The sequence below is a fragment of the Melanotaenia boesemani genome, chromosome 7 (assembly GCF_017639745.1).
Source record: "Melanotaenia boesemani isolate fMelBoe1 chromosome 7, fMelBoe1.pri, whole genome shotgun sequence".
Taxonomy (NCBI): domain Eukaryota; kingdom Metazoa; phylum Chordata; class Actinopteri; order Atheriniformes; family Melanotaeniidae; genus Melanotaenia; species Melanotaenia boesemani.
In genome coordinates this window covers 11810054-11829766 of record NC_055688.1, presented here as the reverse complement: position 1 = coordinate 11829766, position 19713 = coordinate 11810054, and the positions used below count along the sequence as shown (strand labels likewise).

Here is a 19713-nt window from a genome sequence, read left to right as displayed (position 1 = left end):
TACCAGCTTATTTTGTCACAAGTAAAGAGCACTGGCTTAATTTGCTTTCCCACGTTATACCATTAAAGTTCACACTTATCTTCTCTAAAGTGTGTGTACAACTAAATGAGTAACAAATATTTCTCCTTTTGTTTTGCTTCTAAGGGCTGTTAGATCACAGTAGGTATGACATGTTTATGTGCATATTTATTATATTTGGTGGTGTTAAATAGATTTATATTAATTTAGAACAGCATCTTTAAACGTCTGGTTCTAGTTTCAACAATGTTGCCCAGTTTTTTTCCTTTAAAAATGAAGACTTGACACAATTTTTGCTATTATCACTCTGCTGGTCTATAGATTTTAATATTACCAACCAATGATATCTTTAGTGTGTAATAGAATGACGATATGATAAAACTCAAACATCCTTACAAACAGCACAACATAATCATTACTTTGCAGCTGTATTTGCACGTTCTCAGCTGAAATAAATAAACTCAGATGCAACAAGTTAATGTTTACATCAAACACATCCTGAGAGCTCCTGGTTCACTGCTAATCTTCTTTGATGTTCAATATGAAAACACTGACTGAATGTCAGGCTGTGCAGCCAGAGTAGAAACGACCGGTCCAGCTCACACTTTAATTCAGTTATATTAGCTTAAGATCCAGCCAGCTGACGCTCTGATTATGGAAGCCACAAACTGTCAAATACCAAACCTGAATAAACATTTATGTCCCTCAAAACCAGGAAGCTTATAATTATCCCCAGTAATGGTATTTCACAAGACAGAGGGGGGAGGGGTGGGGGAGGGCAGAAGTTCAGCAACAGGCATCATTTCAGAGAAATTCAAACAGTTTTTCCTTCTGCAATTATTTTCGATTAACTCATTTGACCCACACCTGACCCGCCTCATGTGCATATAAACATTCATTACACAAGTGTTTCTGGAATTTATCAGTCTGTTCTGCTCCATGCGATCATGCATTTTCCCCACTGTGCACACATAAAATTGTCCCAGGGAAATAAGGGACACTAGTCAGTACTTAGCAGAGTAGCATTATGTTTGATTAGAAAAAAGTTTTTTGTTTTTTTGTATTTAATACAATTCTTATGAATTAATCACTTAAATTTAGACAAATAATTAGAAAAAAAGGACTTGTTAAAGATTTTGATATATGCTAAAATAATTATTATTTAAGTTTACTTAATGGTAACCCTCAATAATCTAAACAAGAATGGCAATACAATTTTGCATTTTAATTAATTAAATGTACATTTTGACCTTTTATACTCCTCTGTCTGTTTTTATATTCTTTAAATTCATTCAAATGTCTGAACACACACTATAGAGTTGGAAAACGAAAGCGTTTGTGAATTTATTTTTGAACTTTAACTGTTTTGCTCACCTCTCAAAATGTTTCAAAGTTCAAATTAAACAAATTCCTATGGGCAAAAAGCTAAAGTAATCTTTTTCTCTGTCACATAGAACCAACAATGTCACCTTCCACTTCTTTAAAAAAAAGCTTTACTGAAATGTTGTATGGAAATTCCACAATGTGACCACTAGATGGAGCTATATAACCATACTTAAGAAGCCTCCAGCTCCTCTCTTTTAATGCAAATATCTCACCTCATGACTCTTGAATGTAAAAAAAAATGGCAAACGGGACTTTAATGCACTCGAAATGTATGTTCTCAAGTAGGATAGATATATAATTCTTTAGCCTATTTTATTTAATAACTATTAGGAGCCTAATAATTAACTAAAAACTGTTTTTAACCATATCAGTAATAAATCTTTACTCAGTTTATTATGATGGACTATGTGAATAATCATTATTAGTAGTAGCGATAAGTGAAAAGAAAAAAATATAAAAGCTATGACTCCGAAATACCCAGAGATTGCTTTTCTCTCTCTCTCTCTCTCTCTCTCTCTCTCTCTCTCTCTCTCCCTCTCTCTCTCTCTCTCTCTGTGTCTCTCTCTTTCTTTTAATCTATTTATTATGAGTTTAACTTCCTAATAAAGGTAAAGGAAAGTTTAAGTATTCAATGACATCTGTCTTTGAAAGTGTCTCTGTCATGCATGGTGATAATTTATAAAGACACGTAAAGTCTTTTGTTGTTTGTTTTCCTTGTCCTGCAGAAAAAAAAAACGATTGATTCAATTTACCGACAAGTTTGATCCAGTTTCAGCACACCTGAGTGTGTGCGGCTAATTAAGATCTCTGTGCGTCTACCTGTTTTGTTTGATTGACGTCCTCTTCTACGAGCGGAGACAGCAGAGGTGGGTGCGGCGGTGGGAAGGCGGGCAGGAGCATCGCTATCCAATGGGATCGGGGATGGGAGGGAGTTTGCCAAACTCCAGCTTTGTCCTAACTTACTGGGACTCCTGAGCACAATATGACTGAAACGTCTGCACCGTTATTCCATGGGACGGTGCGTCTGCTCAGCCGCCTGCACACGCTCGACACCGCTGACCTCCTCCCCGAACTTTGGATAAACTTTTTATATATATAAATTTCCAAGGAACTGTGGAGTTTAATTAGTCTCTGTCCTGCAAGACTTTGTCAGATTCCGCACTGGAAATTCTATTTTAAGAGCTAAAATGAAACTCCCCTGATCTGCAGGAATCATTTTCTCCATTCAGAGGATTTTGTTGCAATTAAACAGCGCGCTGTGCTGGAAAGAATGCACTTCTAGAGCACTTCGGGACGCAGTTAAGTGCGGAAAGAGTTGCTGCTGGGTTTCTCATTGAGTTTTGCCTGCACGTTTTTGTGGATTACAATGCTTTAGTGACTCTTTCAGCCTCAGTAAAGTTGATGCATCATCGGCATGGACTCTGTCTGAGAAAGGTGGACTGGTTAACTGACCATGGCGCTCAGAGGTAGAGGCTTAGGCCATTTTCATTTGGTTTTACTGATGTTGTGGACTCTGTCGCGATACTCAGCATCCAGCCAAGTCCGTCAAGAGTTTCAGGTTCTGGAGGAGCAGCCCATCGGCACCTACGTGGGCACGATAGAGACCAAACCCAGCTTCACGTATCGCTTCAGCGAAAACCACAAACTTTTTGCAATTAACGGAACAACGGGAGTCATTTACACCTCCTCGGTGATTGACAGAGAGGTTTTGCAAAGTGATGTCATTAACGTGGTGGTGCTGTCCAGCCAGCCCACGTACCCCACTGAGGTCAGGATAGTAGTTTTGGATATTAATGATAACTCCCCAGTGTTTCCAGACGCGTCAATAGTCGTTTCTTTTAAGGAGGACGCAAGTAGCGGGAGACAAGTGATCCTGGACACTGCCACAGACTCAGACATAGGGAGTAACGGAGTTGATCACACCACGTACAGAATAGTGAAAGGGAACGAACAGAGGAAATTCCGCTTGGATATTACTGTCAATCCGAGTGGAGAGGGTGCATTCTTGCACCTTGTTTCAACCGGGGGCTTGGACAGGGAAGTGACACCCTTCTACCAGCTCCTGATTGAAGTGGAGGACAAAGGAGACCCGAAAAAGTTTGGTCACTTGCAAGTAAACGTCACTATCCAAGACATAAATGACAACCCCCCTGCATTTGAGCAAGATCAGTATCAAACCAGTGTGTTTGAAGATGCTGCAGTAGGTTCAAGCATTCTGCAGATCACAGCTTCAGATCGGGATGAGGGAGCCAATGCTGAGATCAGGTACTTTTTAGATGAGGGGACACCTTTCCAAATTGACCCTAAAGTAGGTACTATTATTATAAAAGAAGGTTTGGATTATGAGAGTAAAAAAGAGTATTCCCTGACCATTCATGCAGTAGATAATGGCGTGCCCTCTCTGTCAGGCAGAACAGAAGCCACAATCAAACTTTTAGATGTTAATGATAATGACCCAGTTGTAAAGTTTAGGTATTTTCCCACTACTTCAAAATTTGCTTCTGTTGATGAAAATGCACAGATTGGCACAGTGGTTGCTTTATTAACCGTTTCAGACTCAGACTCCCCCACAGCTAATGGCAACATATCTGTCTCAATTTTGGGAGGGAACGAGCAGAAACACTTTGAAGTGCACACGTCTCCTGTGCCCAGTTTAAGTCTGATCAAAGTGGCCAGTGTGTTAGACAGAGAGAGAATTTCCTCATACAACTTGACTGTGTCAGTGTCAGACAATGGTAAACCCATGGCTAGGTCCTCATTTGCCAGTCTGGTTATTTTTGTGAATGATATCAATGATCACCCCCCCATATTTCAGGAAACACTGTACAGAGTAGATATCAGTGAAGATATACCAAAAGGCAGCTACATTAAAGGGGTCTCTGCAACAGATGGTGATTCTGGGCAGAATGCCAACCTGCGCTACTCCCTGGTGTCTGGAAACGCTTTGGGCTGGTTCTCCATCAGTGAAAACAGTGGTCTGGTTACCAGCGCCTCTTTGTTGGATAGGGAAATAGCATCTGAAATTGTGCTCAACATTAGTGCCAAAGACCAGGGGCTCCAGCCCAAGATTTCTTACACTAAACTGATAGTCAACATCACAGACGTGAATGACCAAGTGCCTACATTTACACAGAGCACATATCATGTTTCCCTGGTGGAGCACGCTCCTGCTGGCACTGAGCTGGTGGTGCTGTCTGCCTCAGATGACGACCTTGGGGCCAATGGAACTATCCGGTTCTCATTTGATGCAGAAACTCCAGCCAGCGTCCAGGAGCTGTTTCGTCTGGATACCATGTCGGGGCGATTAAGCACGGCTGTGGAGCTGGACAGGGAGGATCAGGCCTCATACTTACTCCACATACAAGCAGCAGACGCAGGCAGTCCCCCTTTGCACTCTATAGGAAAAGTCAACATCACACTTTGGGATATTAATGACAATAGGCCAGTTTTCTACCCAGTGCAGTATTTTGCCAATGTAAAGGAGAATGAGCCCTCAGGTTCTTATGTAACCACCATTTCAGCAACAGATCCTGATTTGGGTCGAAATGGCACAGTCAAATATATAATTACAGCAGGAGACGCCTCTAAATTCCGCATTAATAGTAATACAGGGAAAATTACAACGCTGGTCCCCCTGGATAGAGAAGAGAAAACTGCTTACCAGCTGCAGGTGACAGCAGCAGATGGGGGAGGCCTGCGTTCACACACCCAGGCCATTGTGACTGTTACTGTTATTGACACACAGGACAACCCACCAGTTTTCAGTCAGAAGGTGTACAGCTTTGTCATGTTTGAAAATGTGGCTCTCGGGACAGTTATAGGGACAGTATCAGCCACCACTGTAGATCTGAACACAAACATTTCCTATCTGATCACTTCAGGGGATCAGAGGGGGCTTTTTGCTGTGAGCAGTGCAGGTCAAATCACAGCATCCAGTCAGATAGACAGAGAGGAGCAGGGATTTTATCAGCTGAAGGTTGTAGCCAGAGCTGGAGAGATCACAGGAGAGGCCTTTGTTAACATAACTGTGAAGGACTTAAATGATAATGCTCCTCATTTTATTCACACTGTGGAGCATGTGAGTGCTGTGGAAAACTGGAGCACAGGTCATGTAATATTCCAGGCCAAAGCTTCGGATCCTGACGAAGGTTTGAACGGCATGGTGGTCTACAGCCTCAAAGAAAACCCAAAAGGCCTGTTTCATATCCATGAGAGGCATGGCCTCATCACGCTGACTGGGCCGCTGGAGGTCACCACAAGTTCCTACGAAATCGAAGTCATCGCGTCAGACATGGGGGTCCCCCAGCACACCTCCAGTCTTGTCCTCATCATCAGTGTTTACGACGTCAACGACAACTCACCTGTGTTTGAGCAGCTCTCATACGAGGTCATCATCCCGGAATCTGAGCCTGTCAACAGCAGGTTTTTTAAAGTGGAGGCCACTGACAAGGACTCTGGTCTTAATGGGGAAATTATGTATGACATTGTTGGTGGCAACATGGGTGATGTGTTTGGCATTTTTCCAGATGGACAGTTATACATCAAAGCAGAGCTGGACAGAGAAATACAGGATAGATATAACTTAGTGGTTGTGGCGAAAGACAGGGCTGTAGAGCCACTGAGCGCTTCTGTCAACGTCAGCGTGATCCTAGATGATGTGAACGATAACCGCCCTCTCTTCAACAGCACCAATTATGTGTTTCATTTTGAAGAGGAGCAGAAAAGGGGGTCGCTTGTTGGGCAGGTTTTTGCTGAGGATAAGGATTTTGGCCCAAACAGTGAGGTCAGATATAGTTTTGAGACTCCGCAGCCCAACCTTGAGCTGAACGCCATCACGGGGGAGTTGACCAGCACACTGCAGTTGGATCGCGAGTCGCTCATGAGACAAAGAGGCGCCGCCGTGTTCAGCTTTGTGGTTGTCTCATTGGACCAGGGTCTCCCTAAGCCCCTCAGAGACCAGGCCAAAGTGCAAGTTTACATTCAAGACATCAATGACAACCTACCTAAATTCACCAAAGACATTTACCAGGCCTCCATCTCTGAGTCAGCCCAAAACATGACTCAGCTGCTGCGGGTGTCTGCTTCAGATGTGGATGAGAACAACAACGGACTGGTTCATTATCACATTGCTGAAGGCAATGAGGAAGGACAATTTACAATAGATATCAGCTCTGGACAAGTTACTTTAGTCGGAAAGCTTGACTATGAATCTACATCCTCTTATTCACTGAAAATCATAGCTGTGGATACTGGGGCTGTGCCCTTATCTTCGTCTTGTATGCTTAGTATTAGCATCCTGGATGAAAATGACAATTCCCCTTCCTTCCCTAAATCCTCACTGTCTGTGGATGTCCTGGAAAACATGAGGATTGGGGAACTGGTGGCCTCTGTGACCGCCACTGATGCAGATTCAGGTCATAATGCAGACATAACATACAGCATTACGGCCACAAACAACCATGGCACTTTCAGCATCAGCCCCAACACCGGCAGCATTTTTTTGGTTAAAAAGTTGGACTTTGAAACTCAGTCATTTTATAAACTCAACATCACTGCAAAAGACAATGGCAGACCACCCCGCTCCTCCTCCATTCCTGTGGTCATTCATGTGCGGGATTTTAACGACAATCCTCCTGTATTTGCCCCTGGAGACATCTTTAAATCCATCCCTGAAAATCTTCCAATTTCTGCCTCTGTCATGACCATTACAGCACATGACACAGATGCAGACATAAATGGGCAGCTGGTGTACTCTATTGTTCAGCAGATTCCTCGGGGAAACCACTTCACCATTGACCCGACCGCTGGACTCATATATACCAACAAGGAAATTGACAGGGAGTTCTCCAATCTCTTTGAGCTGACAGTTAAAGCTACTGATCAGGCGGTTCCGGTTGAATTCCGCCGATTTGCCCTGAAAAATGTCACAATATGGGTCACAGACTTGAATGATAATGTTCCCACCTTTGTGTCCCAGAATGCCCTGGTGGCTGAGCCCAACATAGTCATCGGCTCTATCCTGACAACAGTGGTGGCCTTTGACCCTGACGATGGTGCCAATGGGGAAGTGGAGTATGAACTTTTGGAAGGGGATTCAGACACTTTCATCATGGACAGGTACAGTGGGGATATTCGTCTTGCCTCACAGCTGGTTCCATCCCGACTGATGTACACCCTCACAGTATCTGCAACTGATCATGGTACTGACCGCAAGACCTCCAGAACCGAGTTGACCATCATTCTTCAAGGGATGGATGGACCTGTTTTCTCTCAGCCCAAATACATCACCATCCTCAAGGAGGGCCAGCCACCGGGTACAAATGTCATCTCCTTGGACGCTTCGAGCCCAAGAGGCTCTGCAACCAAAGTGGAGTATTTCATAGTTGCAGTGCGCAGCGGTGGAAAGGCCGTTGGACGCCTTTTCACCATCGGTCGTCACACAGGAGTGATACAGACAGCCACAGAGCTGGACAGAGAACAGGGATCTGACCTCTACCTGGTGGATGTGTATGCCATCGAGACTGATGCCAGCCAGCCCAGAACACAGCGTGCTGAAGTGAGTACACTGCTGAATTTTCTATTTTCCACAGGTACCCAAAAACCACCTCATGTTTTGCACTGTTGGTGTGTTTCATTGCTTGGCAGAGACAGGCCTCGAACTCACCCACTGGCATTTGTTTTAGATATTTCTATGAAATAAGTGCAACGAGATGAAGGTTTAACTCTAGGGGGAAAAAAAGGACCATAGAACTCTCCAAGTGACACATAAAACAAAGCCACCTTTTATATTTTTCTGCTCATTAATTAAATTCCTCTTTTACTCACGGCTCTGGGTTATATTAAATCATAATTTTCTTGGACGAGAGTAAGACAGCCCCTTACTTTGGCATGATAACTTTATTGTTCCCGTTTCCAAAAATATACTAACCATAACAGTTCATCTTGAAAGTGCCTCTTCTAATATCCGAGCAGTATGGGAAGAGGAAATGTGTTGCATGTCTTCAACACAAACTCTTCTCCTGGCTTTATGAACTGAAATATCCTTATCAGCGGTTAGGAATAATAAAAAGGACCACTTTTTTTTCTTCACTGCAGACATAAATCATCCACGGCTGCTGTTTTAGTTTAAAGACCCACAATGGTTTCCTCAAGTAGAAATGAAAAAGAAAGTCATTCATATGGTCTTCTAGTGCAGGTATGCAGCATCGGTGCCAGTATTACTTTTAGCCTTTGAGCCTGAGGCTGTTTAGGCACCAGGGTGGTCCAGGGGTGCCTTTATACCACTGGGAAACTGCTCTGCAGGCAATAAGTGACCATTAAAATCGAGTGACCTCTTAAGACTTTATGAAAAGATGCTGAGGCCGGCGAGAACGAAACTTAAGCTGCACTACAGAGTTTGCAATATGTGATGCATCTTTTTCAGGGTTAAATTTTCTGAAGTGTAATATGGGAACTCTTAAGACCAGTTTGGGTGGCTAAGGACAAGCCGCTAGCCAAATGAAAACCAAATGTGATTCTGTATGTGTTTTGGAAATTTTAACCAGGACTTGAAATGCCTTGTTATTACAGACTTGATGGCACAGACTTCATTCAAAACAAAACAAAAAGGTGTAAGCAGCTTTTCCCCTCAGGAAGTGTGTTTAGTGTTACTTAATTATAAAAAAAAAAGGCTCTATGTGAAGTGATTCAGGACTTTAAGATTAGTAGGGGGCCTCTGACAGTTTCTACTGATGCCTTTTCAACTGGTGTAAATATTGGAACAGTAATCCAGTACAACGATTGGTTATTTGGAGACAATCTGACATATTATTGAAATTAAGGATTACTTGGCAAAATTGTGTTAGCAAAGTTAACTTAAAGTTTTGGGTGGGCCAAATGGGAATATCAAATGTTCTTCCACTTTGCCTGCAGCGAAGATGACAATCTGCTTTCCTGTAGCCTCTGCTGCTGAGCTAATCAGAGAATATAGTGCTTTGCTGCACCATTCCCAAGCTTTAAACTCATGACTGGTTTCATTTTAAGTTTGAACTTTGTCACCCTACGGAGATGACTTTAACATTTCACCTGGCTGTGCAGCCAGTCTATGCTTTTAGTGGCATGAGATCTAATAACTCGGAAAAATTCAAATGACAGTTCTTATAAGTGGACTGGTCTAGTGCTGCTATGCAACGGGCTTCATTTTTTGACGGGATAAATGAACTGATCATATTCATAGTTTGTGTGTTTTCTGTCATAGTGATCTCAAAGCACAGTGTGGTACTACAGTGTAAACTTACAGACTTAGACTAATGTTTTTCCAGTGCAGTGTTTACACATCAGATACCCAGTAGCAACTGGGGGATTATTTCCATCCCTCGGGTTGTGACCTTTTCACATTCTCCATTTCCCATTTTCTCCATTGATTGGATGCATGAGGGGAAGCTGGCATTTTTCCCTCTGCTATGCAGCATGTGTGATGTTTTGGAAACTCTCATACAAAGAGAATTTGGCTGGACAGGCTTTATCAGCGGTGGCGATCTTGAACAACTTGGGAAGTTTGTCAGTGATTGTTGGTTATGCATCTGTCCATGCAGGTCTGTTTGTGCCATCTGGATTGAATCTGGGTCATGCAACGTGATGTCCATTAGGATCTCCACTTAGCCAAATGGCAGCGCTGCACAAAGTTAGCCAATCATATTTTACTGTTGTTATTTTGCAGCCTCAAAGTGGCAGTTTTGGAATGTTTTACAGATGATCTCATTACCCAGAAATCTTTGTGTTTCTTCCTCTTATTTCCTTGTCTCGTTAAATGTGCTGAAAAAAAAAATATCTTGGCAGGCATTTCAGCTATTGTTTTTGAAAGTTCATGGTGTTACGAAGGAAGTTTTTTTTATGTCACTAAAATGTTTTGACTCATCACATCCTGTAATGTTGTTTGGAGCTGGAGAGAGACCCTCAGCTCATGCTTGATAAATTTACATCTATATCATTCACAGCAGACTTCTATCCTTGATTTGTGCCGGTTCTACTTTTTGCCCTCTGTGGTATGACAGCAGGTGTTTCCTATCAGCTGTTAAGCAACATCACATCATTGAATGGGGTTTATATGTTGCCTTCCAACAAATATGTTATATTCAGTTGCTTATGTTTTCAAACAAATTACAGAAAAAGTGAAACGTTTTATTTGAGATAGCTGCAAATGTGGTATAGACCGTCAATCAAAAGGGTGCTCTAATCCACTGGCCACTGATTAGATTTTTCTACAAAAAGTTGCTGAATCAGTGTTCTATATCAGGAGGGGGTTTCTCCATCTTCTTATTTTAGATGTACCACATTGCTTTGTGCTACATTGCTTCATATCTAGGTCAGTTTGAATTTTTGCACCAGCACTTTGAATATTTTAGCTTTAAATTCTGGATAATCGATAGCTGAAGGTAAGAGTCCTGTTTCTCTTTCCCTGCAAGAAGATACTGCTGAGCTGAAGATAATTTTGCTCAGCTTGGCGACAGCTTGTTGCAATGCTGTATAAGTTTTAAATCAAGATTCAATCTTTCTGAACTCAATGATGGACAGATGTCGACTCCAGATGTCCTCAAGTTGGGTAAAAAATAACTTCTCCCAACAAGACGACAGTGGTCAGGATGCTACAATCTCCCCTACTGATTGCAAGAAAGAGGCTAAATGTCCATCAATAAAATGTATTATTCCAAGTCGATATGTTGAGCACATTACATTCTAATTCTTGTTTTATAAAAGCTGTGTTTGTTAAATTCTTGTAGTTGCCAATAACCAAACTTTGGCTGCCATTGTTTGGGTTGATTTTCTAAGAAAAATGGGAGGAATATGATACACAATGTTGCCTGCCAATAAATAAACACTTGCCAAGTCATGATACTCTCTGATCTCTTCGAATAGACCTTGTGGTTAATGATCGTATCAGCAGATGTCGGTTCTTGCAATCTGTGACTCCCCCCAGAAATCCTGATTAGAAAACACTTTTAGTTTCTTGATTATCCCTTGCTTTGTTTTTTTATTTTCTCCAATAAGGTGTTTTCATCAAATAATGTCAGGGTCATAAAGCACAATTTTTCAGAGCTGAAGATGAAGATTAAATTAAAAGTAAGCAGTTACAATGACACATCAACTTTAAAAATAGTAATAATGCTAAATGTTTTGAAAGGGATATTTCATTAAAAAATCAAATTATTTCACTATATTACCTGCAGGGATGCTTGGTAAGTAAAACAAGGGTACATTCTTTGCATTTTCACTGGAATTAAAATGTCCTGATTCAGGCTTTTTATTTTTTGTAGCTTTTGTATCACATTTTTTAGTAGTCCTTCAAAGAAGGGTTATAGATTAGAACAGAACTCAGGGATCTCCCTGGTCTCTGTTTATACTCCTCCCCCTATAGACCGAACCCCTACGATTGTTTTCTTAAACTCACTGTGAATCAAAATGAAGTGCTATTTTTCTCAGAGAGGCCCTCAAGTACCACATCAGTCCTTGCCCCTTCCTCTTAAAGGCATTATTTCCCCTTGAAGGTAAACACATTGGAAGCGTTCCACAGGCCTTCCTTTGTTTGGTCTTTTCAGATAAAGTGTTGCACTGCCCCGGCCGTGATCCGGGAGGCTTTTTATTATTTTATTTTGTCTGTGCCAGCGTCTCGCTGTGGCAGATTTAGGAGAGTGTATGGATGCCCCTGTCAGACAGCTTTCATTCTCCTCATGAGTGAATGACATACAGTAGTGCTGTTTTAGACTGAAGAAAGAAGTGTTTCGGGAGGCCTGACGACATGTCAGGCTATGTTTTTGGGAGTTGTGAGAATGAAGAAAGCGGTGGAAAGGCTCTCTTTTTTTTGTAGTTTCTTTTGGAAGTACTAGACACAGGCAGCATTGCAAGGACTCATGGGAAAGAAGGGGTGAAGGCATCGTATGTGCTTCTGTCCTAAGCTTTTGGACATCATGGTTAGGGTATACAGACGGCTGAGCCTAGAATAAGGTTCAAATTAGTGTTGATTTCTGTTGCTGTGGACAGTTTGAGCCCAGTCAGCCAGTCAGCGGCATGTCCTTGTGTCTTTGCATCTCTTAGTGATGCTGCAGCTTTGCTCATGTGAAATGAGATTCAGACATCAGAGACAGGATTAAGCTTATAGAAAATAAAAAAGGAAAAAAGTAAACAAAAAACGAAGCTTCACTGAAACACAAAACCAGTACAGCCAGACAGGTCAGCGAGCCAGAAGCGGAAGGTCATGTACAGCTGGATGATATGATACGGATGCTGGTTTTTGTTTGCATCTTTGTGTCTGTGTGTGTGAGAGAATTAAGTATTGATTACTGTAGTTTCTAGACAAAGGTCAGACAATGTTGCAGATGGCTCCACAAGCTCTTAGTATCTTTCTTTGAATCAAAGCACCAGGAAAAAAAATGCTTTGATTTTGCTCAATTCATATACAAATCTTAGTCCTGAGATTTCATGCTTCCCAGAAGGCACATTTAATAAGCACTGGAACAGGAATGATGCAGAACAAACTGCATCCTTGTGTATTGTAATTCACGGTCTAATTGTCTTTTTTTTGCACATTCACTTGAGCGAGGGGGCTGTGATGCACTGACCAGAACCGAGGTTGTAATTCACGCTGTAATCTAGCTGGACACGCGTTTTTGAAATGGTCATCGAAGAGGTGAGGCATCTGCTCGGCTCAACTCGTAGGTGGTCCCAGTGGGTCGAGGGTGAACCTGTGGGCGAACCGGTGCTGAGGAGGGCCGCTTGTCTCGGAGCGTCTGAGCGTTTTACGAGACGCCATTGCCATAAAAGTTGGATAAACATTCACTCGTGCATAGATGCGTGAAAGCAGATGTTGCCAAAAGCACAGAGAGACACACAGACACACTGACCACATGCTCAAAATCCCCAAAACTCTAATTCAAGTGGAGGAAAAGCTTAAATAGTAGCAGTAGTCAAAATATTTCAGCTCCACTTAGATTATTGTGATAATGATTGTCAAATAAGATTCTTGCGAAACTTAAAGACTTGTGTTCTGTAGATTAGACATGAGTCTTAATGATGCTGGTGGATTATATCCATATTTTGTTGTACTGGACTGTTTGTTAGTGTTTGTCTTCTTCCATTTATTTTGTGGCTCTCTGTAACTTTGTTTGGAGAAGTGTTAAGGAGTTGACTGATTTCCAACTTTTTTGACTGTCTGATGAATATTAAAGCTACCGTGTTTTGTTCTTTTCTGCAGTTATTTCAGGAGAATAGTTTCAGGTCTTAAAATCTTTATCTGTAGCTGTACAGCAGGCGTTCTCACTTTTCTCATTCAATATCACCAGCTGGCACAGCTCAAAATGCAGTTCTGTCAAACCCGGGGCTGAAAGGTCAAAGGCGAGATAATATTGTTCTATGTCATGATCAACAAAGCTAAGCTAGGTGTTACTGTAGTGATGAAAGAACTGAACCTTTTTGGGAAGGTTTAAGCCACAAAAGCTTAATCTTATAGTTTACTGCACTTTTATTACTTCACCAACTGCTCAGTTACTTGTATGACTGGTAAAGCGTAAAGCCACTGTTTTTTGTTGATTTTTCCATCATTTATTAGTTTGACAGCTTACAGTGTCTTGGTTTGGTTCTGCAAACACTTTACAGCCCTCAGCTTTCTGCTGCCACATTGGGACAGATCCTTTAGTTTTACCCTCCTGTTAACAAGACAATAGTTACAGTGGGGAAAGATTTTTAATGGAGTTAATTATTCTCTGTGCTTCTTTTTACCGCTTCTTGGATCCTTGTTTTATAATCTTGTTCCAGTTTGTGGTGTTACTATCCTGAGTTACTATCCAGTGTGAGTCTAATGTAACACAACAGTAATGTTTAAATGTTATAAACACCAGATCAGCTTGGGTGCTGCTTTCCATGCTGCAAGAGTGGGAACAGCTCACTGTTTCTGCAAAAAACAACATTTATTGACCATGATGTTTCACAAGGTGACTGATCTCAGTCACATCATGTGAAGCTGACATCAGTAATAATAAATTAATTATCACTAGAAGTCATAAATATAAGAAACTGTAAATCCATTCCTTCATGTTGCAGAGGTTACAGGCTTGTTCGCTTATAAAAATGATGTAACATTAGTATTTTAATCGCTTTTCGTTATGTGCTTCTGTGATAACCATGAATAACAATGTCCAGGTTTATACCAGGCTTGTATTATGAATAAAGCATAGAGAGAAGATCCAGTAGACTGAAGATAGTGAAGCATAGTCATAAACTGTTTATCTTTGCACTTTTGTAACTTAAATCACACAATAAGAAGGCCATTATGGTTCAAGCTAACCCTCAGCCAGTCAGCATCTAATCTACACACAGCCTCGTCGCTGTGGGTAACATGCTGTCAAGCTCTTGAGTGATTGGACACAAGCCTGTCTCTGTAAACACTGCATTGGTTGAATTCCCATAATCCTTTACTCTTCATGGGGCAAAAGCCATGTAAACATATATATTCTACAGGTATAAATCAACCACAGTATCCTCCTTTAAGACCTTGAGCTTGTGTTATTTTTAACATTATTTGAAAATATTTCAGTGGTGCAATAACAATAATAATACTCACGTGGAAAACAGAAAATTCTTGATTGAAGCTGAATAATTAAACAAAATCTGGTCTTGCAGAAACAGGTTTTGTTAACTTTAGCAGCCACATAAATTTGTCTTTTGACCACAATGTTTATCTGTCAAAAGTAATCAGAGCTTTTAAATGTGAAGTGTTATCTATAAACAATCACTTGTTCATGAGAACCTTCTGTACCAAACAAAATGGTTAATACTACTATTCATCTGGCCAGAAAAGTTAAGTTTGACTATACGGCCTTCAATTTGGCTCTTTTTTAGGCTGTTTTTGACACATTGTGACCAAAGCCAAAGTCTTAAATTTCAGTACTGAATCGACTGACTTTGTCAGATTCAGTAAAAGTAAACTAACTTGTAAAGGCATGAAATTACCTTTGAGATTTCAGTGCCATTGTCTGGACTTTGTAGCAGACATTGTGCTGTGTTGCTGTCTGTGGTAAACTGAATTGTCCTGGTGTGGTAACCCTGCCCCTCTCTACTCTAAACAGGTTAAAACACATTATTTACATGTTCTATTCTCAAGCATGGTTTGCTGCTGAATTATGTTCATAAAGGGAATGTACATGTGTATTAAAAGAAAAGTCTGTTAGTTCTGTGGTTGACTGTCCACAGCTTTTTTTTCTCCCTTTCTGCCTCATGTAAAGTCAATTCAGGACCTCAGGTTAGAATAATAAATGACTGCGGCCAGAGCTGTGCATGCTCAGTGGAGTTTTGCATCATCTGGTTTATTTTTACATCAGAGATACATTTCTCTTGTTGTGTGACTTTGATTGTCATGCCTCATTTGAGAAGGGTCATTCCTCTATCCTGAGCACACACAATTAGACCAAATGTGCGACTAAAATAGCATTAATCTGCACAGGGAATGCATTTCTGCTTTGGTCTGCAGGATTGGGCATGATCAAAAGAGAGATATTTTCTGTACAACAACAGAAGAAATGTCTTCAGGTACAATCAGAAAGGTGCATCAGAAAATTGTGACGTAAAGTTTCCGAGCTCGCGGTCACTCAAAGTAAGTTTGATTGGTAGTAGTTGTAGTAGGAGTCAACAAGTGGAGCTGTGATTTGGGTTGTGCATTTTCTCTAAGAAAGTGCTACTCAGGGAAATAAATCCAAGCCTGAGTATGACTACATCCCAGAGATTTCTTCATCCCTTCTCTCTGCTCTGTTCTGACTGTGAAGGGGCCATAAAATATACCCAAGTCTCTCCAGTATGGAAAAAAAATGTTCCACTACTTTCACTTGTAAAACGAATGGAGTTAGAGAAAAAGAAGCAGAGCGGTGGGGTTGATTTTGGCACATACTCTGTGGTAATAATGGATCTCAGCTACAGAGTGATTTGTTCTTCCACGTGACTTACCGAGCTCCCTAGCATCAACAAACACTTCAACATGTCCACATGCAGAAATGAATACAGCAAATTTCCTTTGTTTTCAGAACTCAGACTTCACCTTGGTGCCTTGTTGACCTGTCTCTCTGTGTAATGTCTCAAAGAACAAAGAAAAAAAAGAGCTTGCTGTTGCTCTTTTGCACATCTCACTTCCCGCTGGCCGTCCATCAACAGCACCTCCAGAGTGACATTTAGTGTGGTCGGCTCTCATAGATCCTCCCACCTCCAGGGACATCAAATGAGAAGGAGTGAGAAGCTGAGCATTTCTGCTTCGTATGCAGTGTTCTCACATGCATACACACACACACACCTCATCTCCCCAGCTTGCGGTAAGACGAGCAACCCGCAGGCAGGAAGGGGTGTCTCCCGCAGCCCAGATAGATAATTTAGGAGCAAGTTGGGAGATGGAGGGAGGAAAAAGAGGGAGGAAGGGCAAGGGAGGGCAGGGAGGTGGGGAGGGAAGGCTGGAACAGGGCTTTAGTGTCAGAGGTAGGAGACAAGCAAAGATAGACTGGCACCAGAGAACGAGAGCCCGTGTTATTGTTATCTCCCTTCTTATTTTATGAGTTTTCCATCAGGAGATCTACTGTAGCTCCTGCTCCGTGTACAGCTCAGTAAAACTTTATTAAGAGGTTAACCATGCAGTGATTTTGCATTTGCACAGAACTTAATTTTGATGTCTTCTAGCTCTGTTGTTGGCCTAAAATTACTTTTCAAACTCGCAAAAACATTTTCTTGCTTCATCTGCTGCTGCTGTCTTAACAAAAAAATAAGCCAAGCTACAGTTGATTTGCAGCTGCTTTCAATTTTTGAATTGAAATATTTCAGCTCTCAAAGTGTCCCTGCATGACTTTTCCTGCACTCAGTTTTCTGTGTAAGTTGTTAGATTTTTTTTTAAAAATCGTGCAGTGGAGTGTCGGTTGTAATTCTCTTCATGCTCTTCATTTGACAGCTGTTTGGCCTTGGACACTGAGAATAAAAGACCTCACCAGATCGACCAGAGGATTCTCAAAGTCCATCCTTCCTGTTCTTATAGAAATATGTTGCTTAAACCAACAGAACATCAGGCTGAAGTTTACAATGATACCTTTTAAAAATAAAGAATTACAACAACAACAAACATTTTACCAATCTTAGAAAAAATCCATAATTTAGCATTTAACAGCAGTGCTATGAACTGATGGAGATAGTTCTCTAGGAATTTGTCTGCAAGTTTGACAAATGCTTACTGAGGAACGTAAGTTTGTTATGTGCAAAAAGACACATAAAAGGGAACACAACGTCAGTCACCAAATATAAGGCTAGATTTACACTACAGGTCTTAATCCTCAATTCAGATTTTTTGCTGACATCAGATTTTCTTGTGGCATGCTTGCTCACATTTTAATTTAATGTGACCGCCATCAGACTCCAGTATGAACAGTCTATGGCCCTGAAGCTGAATACATAGAAGATGATGTGATGTTTCACGCTGTGTTTATGGAAAGAAATATGGATCATGTCAGTTTATGTGTGTGTGTGTTTTTTTGTTTTTTTGAAGTTGCTGTGCAATCAGAGCCAACTAGGATAGTTCACCTATTGTTTCATCCATAGTTAACATTTGCTATTGCTGTGTTCCGCCTCCTCTGGTGAAGAACTGTGATGTGGCTCACCTCAATGACTAAAAGTTGGATGAAATGCGACATTATCATTCAGACTGAGCTCACTTTCAAAGACATTGGCTATGTATCCTATTTACTACCAAATATGTAAGACACCTTAGTCAGTTTGGAAAAAAATTGGATTTGTGCTGTTCTGATAGTCATTAAGAAAAAGCAAATATGGGTCACATATGGGCAAAAAAGTCAAATTTGGGCCCCTTTTGCCTGCAGTGTTAACTTGGCTTAAGAAACCAATCCCCTTATCTTGCACAAAGAGGTACGTATGGACCAGTATGTACTCACTTTGCAGACATCAGCCTCGACATACGTTCTATTTCATGATTTCATCTGTTATTAGTAAAAGCAACCAACAAAATCAGATTAGTTTAGTGTTACAGATGCTAATCCTCATGTCATTATCTTTTATAAATACTAAGTCTTTTTCTTTCTAACCTTAGGCAAGGCTTTTAGCACATAAATCTCAGCATCTAGGCCCATTTATTCTCCCTTACATACATAAATAGCAACGTCCATTTCAAAAGTTGTCATACGCAGCTGTCCTCATACCTCCATGCGTCTTTAGAGTTGCCATGGTTGTTAAGTATATTCCTCCACTAGTGGGCAGTGCTAATTTCAGCGTTCACTCCCACAAACCAACGTCAGTTTTAGACACTGTTTAGCGGCGGTAATGGACTGGTATGAAGTTGTTTTCAATCGCGTAATACGCCCTAAAACACCCATTTTCTTCAAAAGCTTTCTCAGTTTCTACAGTTGTTGTCCTTGTCTTCATTCTTCTTCTGCTTTTTTGTTTCCTTCCTGATCCTCTCCTTCTTCTATGTTCTGTTTCTTTCCCTGGTCACATGTCAGCTATTTTGCTCAGCACTGCTACCATGATTTACAGTAGTCTTGCTTCGTCTTCTGCATCAAGCAACAAATAGCCAAGCACATAACCGATGTAGAAAACGGACAAAACTGTCCATCCACCTTCATATCCTTCTTCTGTGTCGAGCATAAATGGGCCTTTAGTCAGACCTGTGTTACAGTAAAAACGCACTTGTGATGTCAAAAGACTGAATAAAGCTGAGAGAAAACAGACAAATAAATGAAAGTCTTGCTCTGTCCACCCCCCATGGTTTTAAAACACTTTGGTGGTGGTAGTCAACCCTAAAGGTGGATTTATAACCACGCAGTGTCTGCATCTGCGTCACCACCATAGACACCGCATAGCTCTGCAGAGGCAGCACCCCTGCATCCCTGTGCATCTGCTACGCAGACGGCTACACGAAGGTACTCCCTTGTGATTGGTCAGTTTGGGATCACATGTTGCCAGATACCTGGATCTTCTCGCTGAATCTGCGTTGTAACCACCTTTTTTTTTAAACAATAACCAGTGGATCAAGTTGATGAGAGGCTGATCAAATTATTTCTTTGTTTTCTACGACACGCTAATAAAGACACTGAACCATACTGGATGTCATTGTTGTTTAAAAACAGATAATACTTACTGGAACTGAAGTGAACCATCAAAAGAACTCCAACCTGGTGAGTTTATTGGCTGTTACCACCTCTGCTGCCACCTTCAGAAAAGGAGGAGAAACTGCAACACAACACCAAAATGACTCACCAACACTCACCAGCGTCAGCCACTCTGTAATTGACTGCACGCAGACTG

The 19713-nt window shown here is 41.3% G+C and overlaps 1 protein-coding gene across 1 annotated transcript in view; it reads left to right on the top strand.

Moving 5' to 3' along the window:
* The first annotated feature begins 2857 nt into the window (after positions 1-2857).
* LOC121643534 (protocadherin Fat 4) overlaps positions 2858-19713 on the top strand; it is a 119185-nt gene continuing 102329 nt past the window's right edge. The window contains exon 1 of the mRNA XM_041990998.1: positions 2858-7960. Coding sequence (XP_041846932.1) covers positions 2858-7960 — 5103 coding nt within the window. The remainder of the gene's footprint in view (positions 7961-19713) is intronic.